The sequence below is a fragment of the Camelus ferus genome, chromosome 5 (genome assembly GCF_009834535.1).
Source record: "Camelus ferus isolate YT-003-E chromosome 5, BCGSAC_Cfer_1.0, whole genome shotgun sequence".
In the NCBI taxonomy this organism is placed as follows: Eukaryota; Metazoa; Chordata; class Mammalia; order Artiodactyla; family Camelidae; genus Camelus; species Camelus ferus.
Window position 1 is genome coordinate 10,969,595 of NC_045700.1, and position 22,034 is coordinate 10,991,628.

A 22,034-nucleotide genomic window follows, 5' to 3' on the forward strand; every position below is an offset into this window, starting at 1 on the left:
AATATGTATACGGGATTAAGCTATAAATGGCATATAAAGGTCTAGGATTTATTAAAAGCTAGAACTAGAAAGGCAAGAAACAGGTGTCTACGTATACTGTTCAGATTCAATGTTAGAGTCAAGGTGGGTAGAGAGGAGCTCAATCTAATCCAATTCTCCCAGTTTACGAATAAGAAAATAGGCCCAGAGAAAACCAGGAGCCCTCCCAAGGTCACACAGCACGGAGCAGACAGAGGAGCCACAGGAATCCAGTCCTGACTCCCAACGCAGCGCCCAGCCCACTGTGTCTCGGATGTTTTCTGCTTTCGGAATCATAGAGCAAACAGCCCCTCATGGGTTTTTCTCTCCAGCTTTAGCTCTCACGAGGCGATGGGATTCCAAGAAGGATCCCCTTCCCGGAATCCCGTTGTCTCTTCGCCGTCAGGCTTCAATTGTCAGGAAAGAGCCTGGATCTCCCGACTTGGGAGTTCAAATCAACCCTCCCCCACAGCCTCGCGGACCTGGGAATACCACACAGGTGCAGTTCTCACACGGCACCGATAGGTGGCGCGTTCCTCATAGGAAAACCGGCCGGGAATAGGCCCACGCGCCTAAGACCCTACTCCCTCTCCTGACGGCCAGGCTAGGGTCCCTCTCCCGAAGGAAAAGCGAGAGGAAGGGGTACGTGAGCTGGGGACTCGGGCTGGATGCCAGAGGGTTTGAAAAGAAAGAAACACTAATTTTAGCCTTTCAGGGGAGCGTCCTCACGCTCCTTTAAGAGGCCATTGAGCATTGGTGCAGAAGGCAAGGCTCTGTGCACTTGGCCAGAGAAAACACCAGGACCCACTGGGGTCACCTCTAGGGGGCGTTATCTCCCCTCAACAAGTACCTCCACGCATCGGCTCATTCACGCACCCTCGGCTGCTGCCTTCTTCTGCCGTGATCCCCAAGCCCCATCCTTCTTCCTCCGCCTACTTTTTTTTTTTTTAAACATTGGATAAGGGGGGAGTTAGGGAAAGAAGGCGCTTTTTTCAATTGCGACGATAATTGTCCTCGAGATGGGTTTCTTAATCTGCTCATCCATTATTGACTTCTCTTCTAATATTTGGCTTTGCCGCTTTGATCGCCAGAAGATCACATACTTGACTCCTTTGCATAACAATTTTGGGGCGGGCGTCCTTGGCGCGGGAGGGGAGGGACGTGCCTGGAATGACTTTAGGGTCGGTATTCCACCCTCCCACACACAGGAAGTGAGGCCTTCCCCTCACTGACCTCCCATCCCTAACTGCACCATTCACGCCTGGAAAGTTCTGAAGGCGAGTAGGGACGGAGAAGAAGCGGCAAACCCCCTCCCCACATAGGGGCAGGAACCGTGAGACCCTCCAGTGGGACCCGATGCAGTGGGAGGGACTGTGTGTCCCCCTCGCCTCCCACTGCATTTCCAACACCAAGAGATGCTGCCTCGCTGCCCCCCCACCCCCCCAATACACACATTGGGGAGAGATTGAACCTTACTTGGAGGTGAATGATATGAGGTTGGCAGATGGGGGAAGGAGACCATGTTCCCTAAGCTCTTGTCTGGTACTTTGGCCATGGGACAAAACTCAGATGCTCAAGAGTTTTGAGCCCCGAGACCAGTGACCGCCTCTGTGGGACCCTGACCTAGTCCCTCGGCTCTCTGGGTCTCAGTTGCCTCATGTGTGGAGCGGACTTTTGGTCTGTTTGCTCCCTGAGGTCCTTTTGATCTTGCCCTTGCCACATGTTGCCCACTCTCCCACAGATCAGGGCTTAGGGTTTCAGGACTGCATAGGTGTGTTTTGGTGGGGAACAGAAAAGTCGTGGCTATTTTCATCAGCATTTAAACAACTGCTTCCCCTGCCTTTACGTAGTTCACCCCCCACCTGGTGAGCTGGGTTTAGGGTCAGAGCTTTGTGATGCTAGTTACTTCATATACCTCACTTCCAAAGCCTCAGTGGGAGGCAGTTGCTCTCAGTTTCCCAGCTCCTGCACAAACATACACACGGAGACTGTACACATGGACACTGGCACAGGGCCCATGCACACACACTTGCACACACGAACAGAGTGCAACCACGCAAGGGTTAGAGGAACAGAAAAAAAAATGCACACAGTCCTTCCGTGCACACTGGCACACACATACCCACGCACTCACCTGGAGCCTCTCACACACAAAGTCACCTACAAACGCGCTCACACGCGGCCACACACGTCCCCCAACCTCTTTTCTGCAGGAGCAGGGGGACAGGGAAGGCGGCCCAGGAAGGCCTCCAAACTGCGGTGACCCTTCCCAGCCCCACCCCAACCTCACCCTCACGCGATCCAGTCTGAGAAAAGAGATGGGGCGGACTGGGGGTTGGGGGAAGCACGCAAGATCTCACCCCTCTCCCCTTCTCCTCTCCTAGCCTTCTCCTCCCCATCCGCCTCCCCCACCCCTTCCGGACTAAACTTTTCCCTCCCTCACCTCCCTGCCAGCCCCCCTCAGCGCCACCTCTGTCGGAACCCGGTGCTTTCCCCACAGCCTCCCCGGGAAGGGGGTCGGGAGGCTGCACCCCCGAGGACCAGAGCGGGGCGCGGCCTGGCTCGCGCGCCGGCGCCCTTAGGGAGGGAGAGAGGAGGGAGGGCGCCCGGCCGGAGCCACAGCGCCTAGAGCCCGGTGCTCGGACTTCTGCTTCCTTTTCCCAGGTCAGTGGGAGAAGAGCCCCGGGACCAGCGCTCGGAGCCCTACAGGAGTCCAGGGAAGAAGGAGGGCAGCTATGTCGGGGGCGAGCCAAGAGACCACAGTTTTAGAGCACTTCAACGGAAAGGACTTGGATGTTGTGGGGCTTTCTTCCCCCCTCTCTTCTCGACTTTTTTGTTTGTCCCCAACTTTGGAGTTGGGTCCGGACCTCCCAGGGAGCACGGACTGCGCCGAGGTGGGGAGGGGCAGCAGAAGCCGGAAGCCGCGCTGGCCCCTCCTCACTGGCTCTCACACTCGCGCCCACCGGCGTGCACACGCTCCAGGCCAGTCGGTGTGGATCCCGACCCGCGCCCAGCCGGATCGAGGCGGGAGCTGCCACTCGGACAGGTGGGGACCTGGGTGGGCAAGGGACCCCCTCGGCCTGGGGTCGCCAGGCTCTGGGAACCTTCTGGGGAGGAGGAGGGGGGTGAATGAGGGCGAAAAGCAAAATAAAAGAAGAAAATTCAAGCGTAGCCGCTGAATTTACTGCGGGGTTTGGGGAGCAAGGGATGAACATTAGGGTTTCAGTTCTGGGGTCTGGGTGGAATTCAATGTAAAGAGAAAAGCAGGATGTCTGATTAAAGAGAAGAAAAATAGAGAAGTCTGTGTAACCGCCTTGCTTTCAGGAGCCTTGAGCTCTAAAATCCCCGGCCCCAGGGACCTGGCCGACCGTGCGGTACAGCTCCGGAGCGGTTCGGGAATGCCGAGAAGGTGAAAGTCTTTCTTCCCGTAACGTGAGCCAAGGGGCCCTGCGTCTCGCTCCCCACCATCCCTGTACGGTCCTAAGCCGGCTGGTCAACCCTTCCGCAGCGATGGGTCGGGTATCTGCGCCCTGGTGTCTGGGATGCCCGGCGCTCAGCCCGCAGCCGGCGCAGCCAGCTCACAGGGAACCAGGGCCCAGGGAGCCCTTTCCGAATCCTGACCCTCAGGAGCAATTTTCGAAAATCACTGAACTGTTTCCCAATTTCCCATAGTCAAGCGGAGACAGGGCTTAATTTTCTCTGCTTGTCCAGGCTTTAGAAAGAGAGAAAAAAAAAAGCCCCCAAACAAACAAACAAAAAACTGTTTCTGTAACAAAAAAGTCCGTCCTGTGAACGGCAGCTCCCTCGGATAAAAGGGAGAAAACCCTGAGGGAAGGCAGATGCTGGGGGCATAAATCCAAATACTGAAATTCCTAAAGGTGACAACTTCCAGCAGCAGGCTTTTTTTTTCGGGGGAGGGGGTCTCTAGGAACCTGGACATTCATGGGTGTACTTCTTGCATACAGAACAAAAAAGAAAAGAAAAGAAAAGAAATTCTCCCTGCCTCTTCCCTCCAGTCTTCTGGGCTATCTACAAACAAAGCAGCCGCCCCAATTTCTAGAGTCAACAGAGCATTTTATTTTCCATGGTTTGCCTCCCACGCACCCCCCACCCACCTCAGCTTTTCCCCTTCCCCCGCCTCCTCCAGTCCCACTCCAAGCTTCGGGTAGAATTGCTTCGGATCCCTAACCAATACCCAACGAATCCCCCTACACCCACCCACCCCCCACATTATTATCGCCTCCAAATGAAGACCAAAACCCCAAGCGCTAATTGAATTAGTCTATTGAAAGGACTGTCAGGTACAATGACGTGGCTCGAGGCCCCACATTTCCCAAGGTCTATAGGCTTTGGGGACCTGCGATGTATAGTCTGACCTTCCGGCTCATAATAATACCGCCGCACTTGTAGCAGAAATCTCCTCGCATTCAGTCCCAACAAAACCGCTGGTCACCCAGTCCCCGTAGGAAGGCTGCGCGCTATTGTGTTGCGACAACTCATTCATGTCCCGCGCCACGAGGCCCCACCGCCATCTGATCTACACTCGAAATGCGATTACCACCGTGTGCCTGCAACACGCTCGTGCTCTCGGCCCAACGCACGCACGCCTGGCCAGGCTGCAAGGTCTTCTCTCACAATTCTCCTTCTACCTATCCTCAAAAGAGAGGTGGAAGCAGGCAGGATCATGACATTTGTCTCTGCCTAAATGAAATCCAAAGTTCTGTGGAAATGCAGGCTGGCAGGAGATTCCTCTTTTTGGAACAGCATACACCAAAACCCTCAGCAAACACATTTTTCCGTGCTCAACTTGTGGGCCAGATTCATGTGTACAAACACCAGTCTTCCGCCACGTTCACAAGTAGACAGATGCAAAAACAGTGCTTTTACAGGCTCATTTCTCTCTCTGTGGTTCTCACATACAAAAGCAAATAGACACAAATACAGGCTTTTGCTTCAACAGCCACCGGCCACTCTCCAAAGCCATAAGTGATTTTTGCAAGACTGGGAAACAAGAAAAACAAAGGTACAATATCTCGGCCTTGACTGTGAGAAGCACTCACAGGTCTTCCTATATATGACCCCCAAACTTCTCTAGCATCACCCAAACAAACAAGCACACTCTCCCATCTGTCTGGCCAGCTGCCTTGTGCTCAGTGGAAGCCCCCGGTTAGGTGCAATGGAGGAAGCCTGGGAGGGAGAGAGACAGGAGGGTCGGGGGTCCCCCTGTTTTGCTTACCTCACCCTCCACCATTGAAAGCGTCTCTAGGTCCCCTTCTTCCTTAAAGGAAGTGGGGAAGGAAATGCCCCCCTCGCATTTAAAATAAAACAAAGTCCTTTTCCTTCTCATCATTCTCCACTTTTATGTGGGCTGGGTATGGAAGCAGAACTTGGGGACAATTAATGTATTGCAGAGATAGAGCTAGGTCAGTGACTTTCTGTGGGCCCTCTTGCCCCAGGGGAGCGGCACAGTGTAGAACTTCAAGACAGTGAAATGGGCACTGGGTGTTTCCAAACTTCCATACCTTTGGCCCAGGAGCAGAGAGTGTTTGGAGAAAGGGGCTGCTTTCCATTCCTGTAGACTCTCCAACCCGCTTCCTGCCAGCCCACCTCCCTACCTGGACATCTATCAAGTTGCAAGAAATTCCTTAATTCCTAAAGGCAGAAACGAGTATCCCAAAAAGGACTGCCACAAAAGTGTACTCACTTGTGTGCACACATAGCTCCAAACACACCACACTTCACCAACACACTGCTACACACACGTTACCCTGCTGGTACTCCCTCACCCACACGCCCAGTCTTGGGCTCACTCCGAGTCCTCTGGACCCTCACCCACCCACCTGGGTCAACATTAGCTCACTCTCAGCACTCACACACCTCACTCCCAGGCTTGCCAGGACACCAAGCCGCTAACACATAGTTCCCAATAATATGTTCATTTTCAGGAAGGAGAGGGGCGCGTGGACCGGGTGGGGGGTCCCCGAGAGGAGGCGGCTCTGGGTGCGGAGCATCGGGCACAGGCCTGGCCTGGGGAAGGATGGGAAGTGGGGTGACGAGCCAGCGAGCGCCGCCTAATCCAGCCAGAACTCGTGGGCCGCGGGTGCATTTATCATCCCATTACTGTAACAAATCCGGGCTCCACTACATGAAAGGTAAAATGAATTACCGACGTTAAGCCGTCAATAAAGTCATTTCTGTAAATGGTGTCTCCAAAGGGCCGCCGCATTATTCAGCTGGCTTTATCAGCTGGCTGGAAATTACGTGGAGGAGCCGGGCCGCGCGGCGCGCGGGGCCGCTCACTTTGATTAAGCGTCTTGCCAGCGCGATGTGACAGAGCTTTTGACCAGGGTTTTATTCACAGGCCTGTGATGAACGCCAAGCTGATCAGGCGGAATGAAGAGTAATTAAAACCTATAAATTATCTTCCGCAGCCCTTCTCGAGGCGTCTCCTGCAGGCGAGATAAGGCGTCGAGACCCTATTTACGGCGCTGAAAGGGACCGCGGCGCACAAAAGCTACGCGGCTAAATAGGATATTGATAGTGTCCTAATTAGAATTTAATTAAGTACCCACGCTCGCTTGCAGGATAAAGATTTCAATTTTGCGAACTTAAATATAAATAAAATCCCACCCCCCCATTTCGGGGAGAAAGGGTGGGGGCACCGGGAAATTTTGGGGAGCCCTTAGGTGTGGAACCGAGGAGAACCCGGAAGACTCCAAGGTGGGGTTGGGGGCCGGCTTGGGAGATTTGAGGAGATCACGTCGGGCCTGCTTTAGCGCAGCGCTTCGGAAAGTGGTTCTCGCGGCCCGGCCTGCCAGGCAGGTCTAAGCAGGAACTCCAAGAGCCCCAGGAATCGGAAGACCCTGGCTGACCCGAAGATGTAACTATAAATACAAACTCTGGCTCTCCACCAGCCCTTCTGAAGAACTTCGGCTAGTGCGGCGGTCCAGCTTGCGGTTTTCGTTTTATTTTCTTCCTAAACCTCCGTGACTTTTCTGGGCACAGGGAGATTATTTTGCATGTTTCCATTAGACAGTATCCCCAAAGAGATCCTTTCTCCACCGTACCAGTTAAGGATGGCAGCCAGGGCGAGAAGGCTCGCTGGAGCTCCAAAATAACAATCCTGCCAAGGCCTCAGTTACCGGAGCTTTTCTAGCTACTCGTACTGCAGGCTTCAGCACACAGAGGACCTTCCAAAAATGTTCGGCAGACAAACCTCGCCCGTGTCCAGTGCCTCATCTTCCTCCACCTCGTCCCTGATAATGGAAAAACTTTGGGGGTGCCTCGATGAGGAAACAGAGAAAAAGAACCCAGCGACTGGAGACGGACCTCCGTGAGCGTGGGCGCGGCGGGAGTCCTGCAGTTTCCCCAGAGCTTGGGAAGAATACACAGGGTTAGAGATAGAGGCCTCCAAGGAGTCGAGATCAAACCCAGGAAAATCTGGGCAACCGAGGGAAACTCGCTGTCCACATTGTCAGCTGGCTGGGGCAAACACCTGGGGTACAGTACTTTGATTTGATTTCACTTTGCAGGGAAATCTAACGCGGAGGCTGCCCTGAGTCCAAAGTCGGGGCCTCGCACGTATCTGTATCCGGACTTCCCTGTCTCAGGGGCCCGCCCAGGACCTCTCTAAGATGCTGGGACGGCTTTCACTCCGGCGGCCAGGGAAGAAACAGGCAACCTGTGCGACTGGCCCTCGGGCTCTCTCGCGCCCTCTGGACCTGGCTTAATGGCGGCAGGACAGTTCCCGGGGGTTATTGAAGGTCCAGACAGGGAAGGGCATGGGCATGGATACCCTGGGAAGGACACGTACTGCAGCCGGCCAGCATGCACTGCAAACCTATAAACAGACGGTGAGAGCGAGGCGCGGCTGGTCTCCGGAGTTTGCTATTTGTAAAAAATAAACTGCTCCTCTGAAAGTCACCAACTCTAGGTCTGTTTCACATCTCCGACCCTTCTCGTCTCACCCCTCCCCCTCCACTACACATACACAAACATACACGGTACACACACTCTTACAGTGACAGCAACCTTTCACCATTTATAACAGCAAGAAACAGCGCGCGAGAGAAAATAAAAGGCTTAGTTTCTTAGGCATAGGAGTGCCAAGAGAGCCGAGGCCCCTGCCTCCTGACCCTGCGCCCTGCGCGCACGCACCCATAAGCCTGAATTTCTCCAACAAGTTGTTTACGGAGTTGCTTCTCTATTTGCTTACACCCCGAAATCCACCCCTCCTCGGTCTACTTTGCCCCTTCCTCCGTCCTGGCCTGAAAGAGGGGGAGGGGCTCGGGTACGGGCGGGGGAGGGCGGGCCGGACGCGCCGGGCCCGCGTCGCGGCGCCCCCTCTCCGCCCGCAGCCGCCGCCCCCGGATTATTTATCCGCAAAGTCCCGCGCGCTCCCATTGGGCCGAGGCCCGGGTGTCAGCGCGAGTCCTGGCTCGCCATTGGCCCCGCACACGTGCGGCCCTGACTCACGTGCTTCCGGTTTGAAGGCAAAAAGTGTGCCTGGGTGATTTTTTTTTAAGCGAGAGTTTGTGCAAAGATCCGAGCTGTCAGAGATTTGAAAAAAAAAAAAAAAAAAAAAAGGCAGCCCCGGCGCTGGCGGAGACGCGCTCTCCCTGCAAAAAAAGCAAAGGCGATTAAAGGCGCTGCCAGCCTCGCGCTCTGGGCACAGCTGAGCGTGACACTCGGGGAAGTCAAACCCCTCACTACTGCCTAGGAAGATGGCTAGACTTTAAAGACTATTTTTTATCCTTGGAAAAAAAAATTCTTGGAGATTTTTTCTTTTTTCTTGCTTTCTTTTTTTTCCCATTTTTTTCCTTTCTTTTTGGCCGTGGCTTACTTCCCATTTAAAACAAATCATTGAATCTTGTTGCAGAAGGAAAAAAGAAATAGTCAAGTATCTCCATATCTGGATGTCTACAAATTAGACAGAGGGAGAGACAGCGAGATCTATCTGCTCAATAAGAGCGAGCGATCCAGGCCAGGCGCCTGGGCTTTTTTTCCTGCACCCGCCCCGTGCCTTCGCTGGGGCTTCGCCGGCCTCCTTCCTCCGCGCACCCCCACGGGCCGCTGGCAAAGTGGGGTGGGGAGCGAGGCGGGGGGGGCGGGGGCCGGCGCGGCGGCCGAGGCGGCGGGGCGGCCGAGCATGGAAGAACAGCAGCCGGAACCTAAAAGTCAGCGCGACTCGGGCCTCGGCGCCGCGGCGGTGGCGGCGGCCCCGGGCAGCCTCAGCCTGAGCCTCAGTCCCGGCGCCAGCGGCAGCAGCGGCAGCGATGGAGACAGCGTGCCCGTGTCCCCGCAGCCCGCGCCCCCCTCGCCGCCGGCGGCGCCCTGCCTGCCACCCCTGGCCCACCACCCGCACCTCCCCCCGCCCCCCCCCGCCCCCGCCGCCGCCGCCGCCGCCGCCGCCGCCTCAGCATCTCGCGGCGCCTGCTCACCAGCCGCAGCCCGCGGCCCAGCTGCACCGCACCACCAACTTTTTCATCGACAACATCCTGAGGCCGGACTTCGGCTGCAAAAAGGAGCAGCCACCGCCACAGCTCCTGGTGGCAGCTGCGGCCGGAGGAGGCGCAGGAGGAGGCCGAGTCGACCGTGATAGAGGCCAGACCGGCTCAGGTAGAGACCCTGTCCACCCGCTGGGCACGAGGGCGCCAGGCGCCGCCTCGCTTCTGTGCTCCCCGGACGCGAACTGTGGCCCACCCGACGGCTCCCCGCCAGCCGCTGCCGGGGGCGCGGGCGCGTCCAAAGCTGGGAACCCGGCGGCGGCGGCGGCGGCGGCGGCAGCTGCAGCGGCCGTGGCGGCGGCAGCAGCGGCAGCCAAGCCTTCGGACAGCGGCGGCGGCAGCGGAGGCGGCGTGGGGAGCCCAGGTGCACAGGGTGCTAAGTACCCGGAGCACAGCAACCCCGCCATCCTGCTAATGGGCTCAGCCAACGGCGGGCCCGTGGTCAAAACTGACTCGCAGCAGCCCCTCGTTTGGCCCGCCTGGGTCTACTGCACGCGCTACTCGGATCGTCCGTCCTCCGGTGAGTACCCAGCCCCAGGCTGCGCCTTGCCTTTCGGCCCGCGGACGCCCCCTGAACTCTCAGCTACCGTGCTGGGGAGAGCGTGCTGGGTCTCGGGCGCTCTCATCTCTCACGCCTGCCTCCTCCTCCTTATCTCCGGTCACAGTCACAACTGAGTGTTGCCCACAGTTCTGCGCTCCTGGATTCTGCGGCCACCACCCTGGAGGCTACAGCTCATGGCAAGGGAAGCTCTCTCGATCCTTCGGTTTTGAACTCCGAGCCCTTCTGGCCTTTGTGTTTTATCTTTATTATTATCAGGAAAGACAATCAGTCACTGATTTTTCTTCCAGGGAAAGGGGTGTTTAGAACCTGCAGGAAGGTGGGCCTAGTGATCTGGATGTGAAATCCCGCCAGCCTGGTCCTGCAGAGGCCGAAATCGAGCGAGGCGTTGATTAGGGAAATAATCTTCACTTTGTGTTCTTACAGACAGAAACACCATCTTAGTATTTTCCTTAGAGAGCTCATTTGTATAGAGATAAATTTAAGGGAACGACAGGAAGAGAGAGAAACGCGGAGGATCGCTGTCCCTCTTCCCCAGGCCGGGTAGCCAAGAGAGTCTGACCCGGGAGGGTAGAATCCAGGGCAAGGCGGTTTCGGAAACGGTGGATGACGAGAGCCCCTGGCTCATGGTTCTCTGGAGCTGACAAACAGTAGGAAAGAAGACAGGTCAGACAGGCTCCGGCCAGAAAGCTGGGCCGAGAGCATCAGAGCCAGCCCCCTCCACGGCTCGGCGGCAAGGCTCGCACATCTTCCCGGCCCTACCCTTCCTTCTTTCACTCTTTCCTTTCTCACATCTGCTAGTTAGCAGATTTCTGCCAGCCGTGGGCCCGTTTTTCTCCGATTTTCCTTTTGCCCTTTCCCTACATGTCTCTTGCGCTTGGACAACCCAAGGCCGAGATCTGCTCTGGAAGAGCCTCTAGGCCCCGGGAGAGGAGGCTATGGCCTGCCTCCCTCCCCAGACGGCAGCTCCTGGGAGGCCGATGGGCGCCCCGAGGAGGGCGACAGGGGTTCTGGCCTACGATTGGGGTTCCGGGCGCCCGGGTCCGGCAGGAGGCCGGGCACAGCGTGGCGGTGCGCGGCTCTGCTCCGGCTGATCTTCAGCCTCCCCACCGCTGCCGGCCGGGCGCGGATCGATGCGCACTATCAGCCCCCGCCATCTCGAGCCCCGTTATTGACACGTCGGGCTCCCTGAACCTCCGAAAAGCTGCTTTGATTGACTCGCCTGATGGATAGAGTGATTGAGCTGTCAGGCCGTGTGGCTCGAGCTGGCCGGGAGGCTGAGATTTTATTACAAGTGTTCGTGCCTCTGCGCTCGCGCACGCACACACACAACAGCAACAACACTCTAACAACGTCCCGGACGCACAACGCGCAGCGGGGCCTTTCTGAGGATGTGCACATTTCCTGGGCCATCTCTGCTCGCTCAGCTAATTACTAATCCAAACCAAGGCCTTCCTCCCGCCCCACCCCGCCTCCCAGTGCTTTCTGCACCGTGCTCAGGAGTGGGCCTTGTCTTTGTTCTTGGCTGCTTTCCTGCTTAGGGGCCTGGGAGGCAGGGTGCCGGCTCATTCTCCTGCATGGGCAGTTCAGGGAGATGAACCTCCACTGAGACCTGAGTCAGCCAGGCCTGGACTCTTTTGTCATAGGACAGCTGGTGACCCCAGGCGCTGGCCTGCCCCAGGAGCCAACTGCCCAGCTTGCCCCTCTGTTGCTAGCTTTGGAGATGCTGGTGAAGACCCTTCTTTCCAGACAGTGGTAGAGATGAAGCCACGAGCTTCCCTTGGCTCAGGAAGCTCCCACAACCATGACGAGGCCCAGCAATTAAATGCCACGAGACTTGGGTGTGGAGGCTGATGGGCAGAGGTACAGGCCTTTCAGGCTGCCTCCTTTCTCTCCCCTCTCTTCAGGGCTGGGCCCCATAGCAGCCCTCTTCCCAGACTAGGATCTGTGGGAGACTTCACCTTCCTGGGAAGGTTTCCTCTGGCCTCTTCTATACCCATCTTAGGGGCAAAGCACCGATTTTTGTCGGGGTTGTCTGATTCTCCCTGACCCTCTGCCCCTAGTTTGCTCACAGATTGTGGGGAGAAGAGATGCAGTCTCCTTGCAAATGTCATAGATGGGCAGTGAATGCCATAGGTGGTCTGGCTTGCTTTTGTTATTAGTTTTCAATCCTGAAATTGCAACTTCTGTGTCCTAAAGAAAGATAAGGAAGACTTGTCTGTGCCACTGGCCTGAGGAATAAGGAGGGCCCTCTCTCTTATGGGCACCATCCAAGGGGCAAAGCAGAGAACACAGAGGCCAGGACATGTGGGTAAGGCATACAACTGAATGATGGCCCTTTCTTCCCTTTCAGGGAAGCTGTGGTCAGTGTCTTCCTGGTATCCTATAAAGAGTTTCATTTAGGTCAAAGGGAAAGAACAGGTAGATACTGAATATGCTGGAGCCAGGCAAGCATCTCACAGCACCTCCTTGGCCCTTGTTTTCTGGGGTCAGTAGCTATAAGCAGATGGAGTCTTATTGTAGGTGTCTGGGTGTAGGTGCGATTTTTGAGGAAGAAGGGAGGATTCGTTTGCTGACTGGTGATTCTCCCAGGACGCGCCTGCCCCAATCTTGAGCCTCTTTTTTATTCCAGGGCTGCGAAGGCAGCAGGCCCCTGACCGCCAACTCTGAGCTGGGCCGATGGGGCTCCAGATATCTCTCCATCTTGGACTCTGTGATTTAAGCCTGTCACACGGCTTTCCTGTTCTGAATTGGGGTGTAGGGGGCACAAACAACCGGGGCCGGTTTTCCTCCGTGGCCCTTCTGACATCCCAGAGGGGAACGCCGCGACCCCAGCAGCCAGGCGATCAATCCAGAGGCCAGCAGTCGGGAGGGAGCCGGGGGCGCAGCGGGGCCTCCACTATCGCCCCGAAGCTCGGGGCGCAGTCCCTGCTCAGCTCTGCAATTCTCACGGCTTCCTCTGCCCTCTCCCCCCTCCCCTCTGCCCTCCGTCCCCACCCCACCCCGGCCCTCTCCGCCGCTGCAGGTCCGCGCACCAGGAAGCTGAAGAAGAAGAAGAACGAGAAGGAGGACAAGCGGCCGCGGACGGCGTTCACGGCCGAGCAGCTGCAGAGACTCAAGGCGGAGTTCCAGGCGAACCGCTACATCACCGAGCAGCGGCGGCAGACCCTGGCCCAGGAGCTCAGCCTCAACGAGTCTCAGATCAAGATCTGGTTCCAGAACAAGCGCGCCAAGATCAAGAAAGCCACGGGCATCAAGAACGGCCTGGCACTGCACCTCATGGCGCAGGGACTGTACAACCACTCTACCACCACCGTTCAGGACAAAGACGAGAGCGAGTAGCCGCCGCCGGCAGGGGCCGCGCGGTCCGGCCGCCGCGCCCGCGCCCCCTCCTGGCACCGCCACCGCCGCTTCGCCGGCCCCACGCTTGGGGAGAGATAATCAGCGCCAAGGAGGAAGGGAGCTGCCGGGAAAAGAGAGAAGGAGGTCCCCAGAATGGAAAGTCACGTTGGAACGAGACATCTTTCAAAAGGGAGAAAGACTCGGACAGGTGCTATCGAAAAATAAGATCAGTTCTCTGTTCACAGTTATTAAGGGACGAAACTGCGAACTCCTTAAAGCTCTATCTAGCCAAACCGCTTACGACCTTGTATATATTTAATTTCAGGTAAGGAAAAGAAATATGTGTAGCGATCTCTATTTGCTGGACTTTTTATTAATCTCCTTTATTATTATTGTTATAATTATTATAATTATTATAATTATTTTATCCCCCGCCTCCGCCTCGCTGCCCCCGGCCCAGTTTCGTTTTCTTTTGAATGTTATTGCTTCTCCGGTGCCTCCCGCCCCGCATCACTGGCCCTCGTTTCTCTGGGACTTTTCTTTGTGTGCGTGAGAGTGCGTTTCCTCCTGTGTCTGCCCTTCGCCTCTCCCCTACGTCCCCAGCCCCTTCCGTCAGTCTGTCTGTCCTTTCCCCTCCCCTTTCGTTTTCCGGAGACTTGTTGAGAAATACGACCCCACAGACTGCGAGACTGAACCGCCGCTACAAGCCAAAGATTTTATTATGTTCAGAAACCTGTAGTCTGAAATAAAGTGTACACTGTGCTCACGAGCGGCTGGAAGCCGTCCTCTTTGCGGGCTGGGGAAGGGCGAGGGCGCAGGCATACGGTGGCCCCCAGCAAGCATCGCACACACACTGTGCCGTTAAGGTCGATCACCGCACAACGAATGCGGGGGACCAGGGGGGCGCGGTGGTAGGGGCGGCCCGGACCCCCGCGCTTGGAGGGTCTGGTGGGACACGCCTGGTCTCCAATTGCGTTCAAAGGAGCCCAAAGGCCGGAAACCCCCATCCTGACTTCGGAAACACTGCGGGGCTGTCCGGGTTTGCCCTGCGCCAGGCCAGGCCCAGCCCGGCTGCATCCTCCTCTGTTTCAACCTGCTCCTCGCTCCAGCCAACATCTCTTCTTTTTCTTTCTTTTTTTTCTGGTGCGAGTTTTGCTGGAGGTTTTCTCCTCTAGAAGCAGGAGGCGAGGGCAAAGCAGAGGTGAGGGCCTGCCTCCCATCCTGAACTAGGGGCGCCTCGGCCTCCCTGGACTTAACCTCCCATCCTTTGGAGAAGTGATTTCGTTGGAGAAACGGCTGGTCGAGGGCAGTGCACGGAGCATCCAGGGGCACGGAGCTCCTGGTCCCGCAAAGCCGGGAGAGGAGGTCCCGATGCTGGGAAGCTATGCATAGCGGCAGCTGCTCGGTCTGCAGTCGGGATCGCGCTGGGCCGCGACCTCCGAAATGGGCACAGGCCTGCCTCGCCCCAGTGCAAAGCCCAAGAGGAGCCCCTTTCAGAATTCCAGCAAAGCCTGGCTTGCTTCCTGACCAAAGAGGGCGCAGACACAAGCCCCCTGGACCCTCAGGACACCCGGATTTCCTAGAGGGAAGTGTCTGGACTCTCACCCCTGCCCCTGGGGCCTACCCTCCTGGGCAGAGACACTGGGCCCCAGCCATCCAGGGACCAGGAGGAGGACACGGGAAGGTCTCTTCTCAGGAGGGGTTTTTTTTTTTTTTTTAATGGTAAATTCTGGTCTCTCTGCTTTTCCGCTCTTCTGTAGTCTGTATCTGTGTGCCTATACGCGTGTGGCCAGATATGTAGATGTCCTGGGAAACTGCACATGTGATCATGTGTAGATGCCGGTGTGGCTGAGTACTCACCGAGTTCTCTGTATCCTTGCATGTGTGAGTACTATGCCATTGCGTGTTCATTTCTCTGTAATTAGATGCACCCTTGGACGTTTGTGAGCTCACAGTGTGTGCGCATGCACTCACTTGTGTTTGCATGCCGGAATGATTGCAGGTGTGCTTGTGCACGCGTGGGAACTCTGTTTCTGTGCTCTCCCCTTGGGTTTCCTTCCTGCTGTTTTTGTAGGATCAATTTTGTGGGAAGTGGGAATGACCAGTATGTCTGCCTTCTTTCTTGCAAAATTCCCCCGGCTTTGGGCCTGTGTCTGGGGAAGTCACAGGGCTAGGCGCCAAGTCCAGATAGCCAAGGGGCCCTTCAAATCCCTGATCAAAGCTTTAGGAGCCTGGGATTCAGGGGCCTGGAGTTGAAAGGTGCATTCGACATTGCCATAGGTTCCCAAATTTATTGCACTATATCTCTTCCTTCATTCCTTTCACACCTTTTCGGGGTGTGTGGAGTAAACTCTGCACATAATAGGTGTTCACCCAATCCCTGGGTGAAGAGTTGGAAGCAGTGAGGTGGGCCCTTCCCTGGGGATGGTCCAGGTGAGTTGTTTCCTGGTGGCTGGAAATATAGCTTTTGCTTCTCTTGAAGGGTGGGTGAGGACCTTGGAAACTTCATTTCCTCCAGGCCTTCAGGTTAGGGGGTCAGAGACTTGAGGGTCTGGGGTGTTCCTTCCTGAATCCAGACAGCTCAGAATATCAAGACATTTCTTTGCCATATCCAGATATGGTGTCGGGGGTGCCCAGTTCTACAGGGAACTTTACTATTTTGAATGCCTGGAAACTGGGCTACCCTTCCTTATGCCTTCCCCGGTGTGGCCCCTTAGGGTACCTAAGCCCTTCAACACCACCAGATCCAGAGGCTGGGGCAGGAGCCAACTTAAGCAGCAGCTCCAGGAAGCATCCTGTTCCTTAAGGCTCCCTCTTCATCTCTTCCAAGAGCCTTCATCCTGGGGCACAGGAAGGAGGTGGTTACTTCTCGCCACAATGGTATTAGTAAAGTGCATAGATGTGTCCTTATTGTGTAATTTGATTTCTTATTTATTATCTCACTTTATCTTCCAATCACTCTGGATAAATAGAATTTTCTTCATTGTTCCAGAGACGAAACTGGAGCTCTGAGAACTCACACATTTGGTCCATGCCTCCTCTGTGCCCGTGTGTCTTTCTCTTTGTCACATCTCCTCGTCACAGCTGCCTTTACCTCAGGAATCTGGCCAAGGCCCTGAAGTCATCCTCCAGAATGAATTTCCTATTTTCTCTCCCTCCTCTTCATCGCCATTCTCCTTCCTCCTGATTGGGGCAGAGAAAAGAGGAGAAGGACTCTGGTCAGACCTCTTTCATGCACCCCCTCTGAAAAAAGAAAGTAATAATAATCATAAACAGGCATTGATTTCTCTGATTTATGGGGCTGGCTTAGTGAGCCGCCTGTGTATTAAAGTCTGGAGCTGCATCGAAATAAATACTGCAGTGCACCATCCCAACTTCCTTATTTTCTACCTTTTTTTTTTTCTTTAAAGATTGGATTGAACCATAAACTTAAATCTTCCTCAGCCCAGGAGGAAATACACGCTAGCCAAGTCTAAACAGTATTGATCCCTGGCTCTTTCTGAGGGCAAAGGTCTCTGTTGTCTTGCCGGAAACTCCCTTTCCTTCAGTAGGGCCTGGAGGAGGAGGCTGTGGGTGGGGGTAGACTAAGGAAGGGGTATTTGGGTGGGTGGGGCTGTGTTGTAGGTCTGTGTGAGCTTGTATGTTGTGGGTTGTATTGTGTCTGGGCATCTGTATCTCAGTGGTATTGAATATATTCATGTAGGTTGGAAAGTGTGTGTTTGGGGTATATGGTTGCCAGTGGTGATTGGTGTGTGTGTGTGTGTACGCATGCTCAGTTCTCAGGCCCCCTAGGCCAGGCTGCTGAGGGTGCAGAGAAAGAGTTGCCTGCTAGGCTGCCACTACCTGGCCCCATGGCCCTGTCTTCCACAGATGGTATCACCAGGGAGGCCACTGTGCCCCAATGCCCTCAGTGTAAAAGGCCTAACAGTAGGGGTAAGGGTGAACTTTGGCTGACTCCTAGAGACCAGAGCCAAGGCCAGGGTCAAGGAGGCCCTCCCCAGACTCTGCCCTGTGAAGGTGTCTGCTCTGGCTTCTCTGGGGGTGGCCATCAGTTCTTCCAGGTCAGCCTTGCTATTCCTCTCTGTAATGCAGGAAAGCCATTCCTCTGACAATGCAGGCAACCGCTACTCCTCCTTCCACCAGGCCCAGACGTGGGAAGCAAGTGGGTGGGGAGGGGCCCGAGGCCATCCTGGCTTTGCCTCCCAGCCTGGGGCCCATTTAATCTGGATGTCACCATGGGTTCAAATTGGAAATCATGTTCACTCCATCTAGGGGAGGGAAGGTGGCAAAGTACTGCTCCATCCCTCACCACCCTCACCGGAGACCTCCCCTCTCCTCTCGGCCCTTTGAACCCAGGTGAGAGTTACTCTTCTGTGGCAACTGGTGGAAAGGGACAGGGCTGGAGACTCTGTCAGCCCCAACTCCTCCCCAAATGCTTTGGGCCATTCATTTAATACAGTCCCATTTTTGGATGGGGTCCTCAGGGATTCTTGAATGAAAGGTCATTTTACTGGGGGTGAGGATGGTAGGGTGGGGGGAGTGGGGGTTCGGATCTGGGAGGAAAAGTGCCTCTCAGCAAGTGAGGGCACACCAGAAGTGAGAGGCAGAATCCTCAGACTTCATCTGAGTCCAGTAAGAGCCTCCGGGTGCCACTGAATGGGTAGTACCAATGCACACGCAGCCACATAGCACACTTCTGCACATCCAAGTGCACAAAATGCCCTCACTTGTGTGTAGACACATATATATAGGTAAAATACATGCACAATATACAAGCGTCAGTCGGCTGATGTCTTAAACTGAAGTACAGAGGTGTGTTCCAAGCAAGCACATGGCCATTGCCCATATGGGAGTTTCTGGCACACATTCCTTCATGGTCCAGGAATACACCTGCTGGTGTCCAATACACAGCTGCATGCCCTAGCTGGTGGGCTTCGCTCCTAGCCTGTGTAGGGGCAGGCTGTCGTTTCCAGGGCCAAGGACATACCTGCCTGCTCCCTCCTTCCCACGGAGGTCACCAGGGAGAATTGGGGCTGAGGTGGGTGGGCTGATTGTGGGGATAGAAAGACTGGAATCAAGGCAGCCCCTTCTGTCTCCCCAGAGAGAGCTGGGGCTGGGCGACTCCGGGCTGGGACACAAATGCCCCTTTACACCTGCCTCCATCCCTCCTGTGCACCCTGCACCTTCCCCACCTTCCCAGGTGCTCCTCCTGGGGGAGGAGCAGGCCAAGAGAAGAAGGGGGCAAAACTTCCTGAAGTAATTTCTCAGAGAGCTAGGCAAGTCCTGGGCCATTTCAACTCGCTGCTTGAGTTTGCTTCTGAATGCAGCCTTTCCCAGAGGTGCCTCTCTAGGGGGTAGAGCCAGCCCCTCCATTCTGGAATTTTCCCCAGAGATACGGGGTTGGGTGGTGATGAGAATATTTGGGAAGATTTCAGGTTGCAGTAATGGGAGACTCTGGGTCTGCAGAAAAGCAGAAAAGTCTGTAGAAAAGCAGAGATTCACTGTGGGTGCTCAGACACACCCATCTTATCCCGAAGAGAGGATTCGGATCCATGGTTCCAGGCTCAGCTTTTGGCTTCAGTACTGGGGTGAAGGTTGGGGTTAGGAGGTTGGGGTAGAAGTGTTGTGCAGGGGAAGCAGTGAACACAAACTTCTCCCCTCCTCAGCTATGCTAGAGGATGGGGTATAAAGCGAAGCCACTAGAAGTTTCCTCCCTGACCCGGGCCACTGCACAAGTGCATGAGTCGGGTGTTGGGAAGCATGGTCCTGGCCATGATCAGCCTCCCAGTGGCCTGAAGACCTGGACAGCTGGCACCCCAGGAACAGCAATTACAGTGCAGAGGGGAGGGAGCCCCCTGTGGGCAAGATGGAAGAAATCCAAGGAAGAGGGGGACCCACTAGTATTTAAAATTCAGCCACGACAGACCGACCCACCACGGCTAGAGGCCTAGGGCCTTGACCGAGGCCAACCGATTCTGGCAGAAGGGCCCACAGTTGTGCCTCTGATAAAGCGAACCCTGCTGGAAGCTTGACTGATAAAGCTCTGCTGCTGCTTGGAGGCCTCACTGGGCCGCAGAGAAGCAGCGTTAAGAGTCTCAACTTCATCCAGTTGGAATGTAATGGAGATGCCCGAAGAAAACAAAAGCAAGTCCCCGTGACAGCCACCTCAGCATGTCCCTCCATGCCCACACCACCCCCCACTTCCACGTGCAGGACTGATCCATTTGGCAGAGTAGAAGCAATTCAGAAGATGACATTTTCAGACATTTAAAAATGATAATAACACAATTGCTGTTTACTGAGGGCCGACATTGCATATTGCTGGCCATTTGACACAATTTACTTTATTCAACTTCACATGGTTCTTTGAGGCAGATATTAGCATCCCCATTTTACAGATAAGAAAATTGAAGCCCAGGGTCATTCTTGCCAAGGTCACAGCAAACCACATGAAAGCTTATACTATAGTTATATGCCATAAAAACCAGGATGATTGGCACGGGGCAGTATGAAGTTTCCACAGCAAGGAGTCTTCAGCACAAGGTAGGAAGAGGTGCTGACTTGGGTTAAGGGCTATTCTTTCTTCTGGAATGTTAAGCAGGAGTAGTCCTCAGCCCCCCCCCCACGGCCACCGTCCCCCAACCTCAACTCCTGGCTTAGGCTAGTAACTCATGTCTCAGTTCCTGCTCTCAAACCCCACTCCACCCAGGTAGGTCTCAGATTAGGTTCCCAAGAGATTCTGATCTTTCCCCCCAGTTAAGATACCCCCCTCCCCCCACAATCAGCAGTGTCTACCCTCCTGACCTCTCATACCTGAGCCCAGGCTGGTTCCGCTGACACAGGCTGCCCTATCGGGCATCCTGTACGTTGGCCTGGCGCCAGCCTGGCCAGAGCTGCCTTCGCCCAGCCGGCTCCGCGGAGGGCGCTTCGCAGATGCACTTCCGGTCAGCGCAGCGGGGGTCGTAGGCCTGGACCGCGCTGGCCAGTCGAGTCACGGGCTGGAGATCCGAGCACATCTGGGGCTCGCCCTCTCTCCAGGAGCCGCGACACCCCAATTCTGCTGGCCCAGCGTGGGGCGCGGATCCTACCCACCCGCTCGTTGGGGACGAAGGGGAAGGCGGCCCTGGCAACTTACTCGCGCCGGGCTCCGCGCAAGAGACAGGGACCCGCGCGCTCGGGCCGCAGGCTCTGACACTCCCTCACCTCCCACCCGGGTCCTCCCAAGCTACTGTCTTTGTACAGTTTCGGTTTGTGTCTAGGCCGGGTTCGCTTTCCTTCTGATCATTTTCTGAGGGCTCCCCAGCCTCTGGGTTCCTTCAAGTCCTCTGCTCCGAGGTTTCCGTTTTCGCTCCGGAGGCTGCCCTCCTGCGGCCAACCTCTCCGGCCGCTCGGACTCGGCCTCTGCTCCGAGGCGTCCCTCCGCTCCCTGCCCTCCGTCTCCTCCCTTCGCCGCCCCAGTTTCCAAGTTTGCTCCCCTGATTGCTTCGCTCTGCTGCTCCGAGGGAGGCTGGGGCGTGCTGACCGTCCGCTCCTCTCCCCGGGCCGGCTGCTGAGGACCAGGGCTGACCTTGGAGGTGGCCACGCTCCCCCTAACCCCCCACGTTCCCCTGCCACCCTCAGCCCCCCTTGACTCGGGGGCTCCCAATTCGTGGCCACTGGGGGAGCGCCCTTCCCCTGACGATAACGCGCGGCGGCTTGCAATCCGGGCTGCACAAACCGTGGTTCGCAGCGGCCGGGCCTGGGGTCAAACCAGGGAGGAGGAGGGGGTGAACCTCAAGGCTGCGGAGACCCGACTTTATTTGTGTTGTTACAACTTGTCCTGAACGTTCAGACAAGGCGCGTGTTCGCGTACACCCGCCGCAGGGAGCCCAGACCCTCGCTGGCTCGGCGGCCCGACTCGGCCCGCCGGCTCGGCGCCCTGCATGGCCCTGGCTGGCCCCGAGGCCCTGGCGTCAGAGCGCTCGGGCGCCAGCCTCCTCGGTGCGTGGCTGGGGCGGACCTGGCCCGCAAAGGGCCGCCACCTGCATTTTCCCGGACTAGGTGAGCGCCTTCCGAAATCCCCGGTGCGGGCTCCTTTTGCGGGGCGGTAGAAGAAGTTGTAGCAGTAGCCCTGCCCCCCACCCCCGCTTTTTCCCCTAATAAAGCGCCCACCTTCAGGGCGCAGGCATAGGCCCACCTCCTCTTTCATTCTTTTTTGGGGGCTATTGGCCAGTTCGCTTTCCTAGGCACAGCTGTGGTTCCCCGCTCGGGTTCACTGTTTATTTGGAATTTCTTTAAAACTAGAGCAGCCAACTTGCCATTGATCTGCATCTTCTCTCGGCGGCGCCCGCCCAGGCCCTGCGGAGCTTTCAGAAGGGCTCGGCCCGGCACGGAGGGCTGCTAGAGACCGAGGCCCGTCTGGGACGCGTCCTTCGATCCTTTGCTCGGTGTTCCCCGCCTCCTCCCCCTGCAGGCTGAGGTCTGGCCTTCACCGCCGGCCTTCCGACATCAGGGCCAGTCCAAGTGCGCTGTCCTCAGCAGGCGGGAACCAAGAGCTCCGTCGGGACTCGGGACGTAGATACCCCGGGGAGGACTGCCAAACCCAGATCCACGCTCATCCGGCCTGGAGT

The 22,034-nt window shown here is 56.2% G+C and overlaps 1 protein-coding gene and 1 long non-coding RNA gene across 2 annotated transcripts; one reads left to right on the forward strand and one right to left on the reverse strand.

Annotated features, from left to right (window-relative positions):
* Positions 1 to 8,602: 8,602 nt before the first annotated feature.
* Positions 8,603 to 14,191, forward strand: EN1 (engrailed homeobox 1). The gene is given in 3 exon segments (XM_032479312.1): positions 8,603 to 9,385; positions 9,387 to 10,044; positions 13,109 to 14,191. Coding segments are annotated over 3 exon segments (1,194 nt in total). The 5' UTR covers positions 8,603 to 9,166; the 3' UTR covers positions 13,426 to 14,191.
* Positions 14,127 to 20,973, reverse strand: LOC116663571. Its single transcript, XR_004319761.1, has 2 exons — positions 20,239 to 20,973; positions 14,127 to 16,608 (listed from the first exon to the last, which is right to left on the reverse strand). It is a non-coding gene; the product is annotated as an uncharacterized LOC116663571 (long non-coding RNA).
* Between the last annotated feature and the right edge of the window lie 1,061 nt (positions 20,974 to 22,034).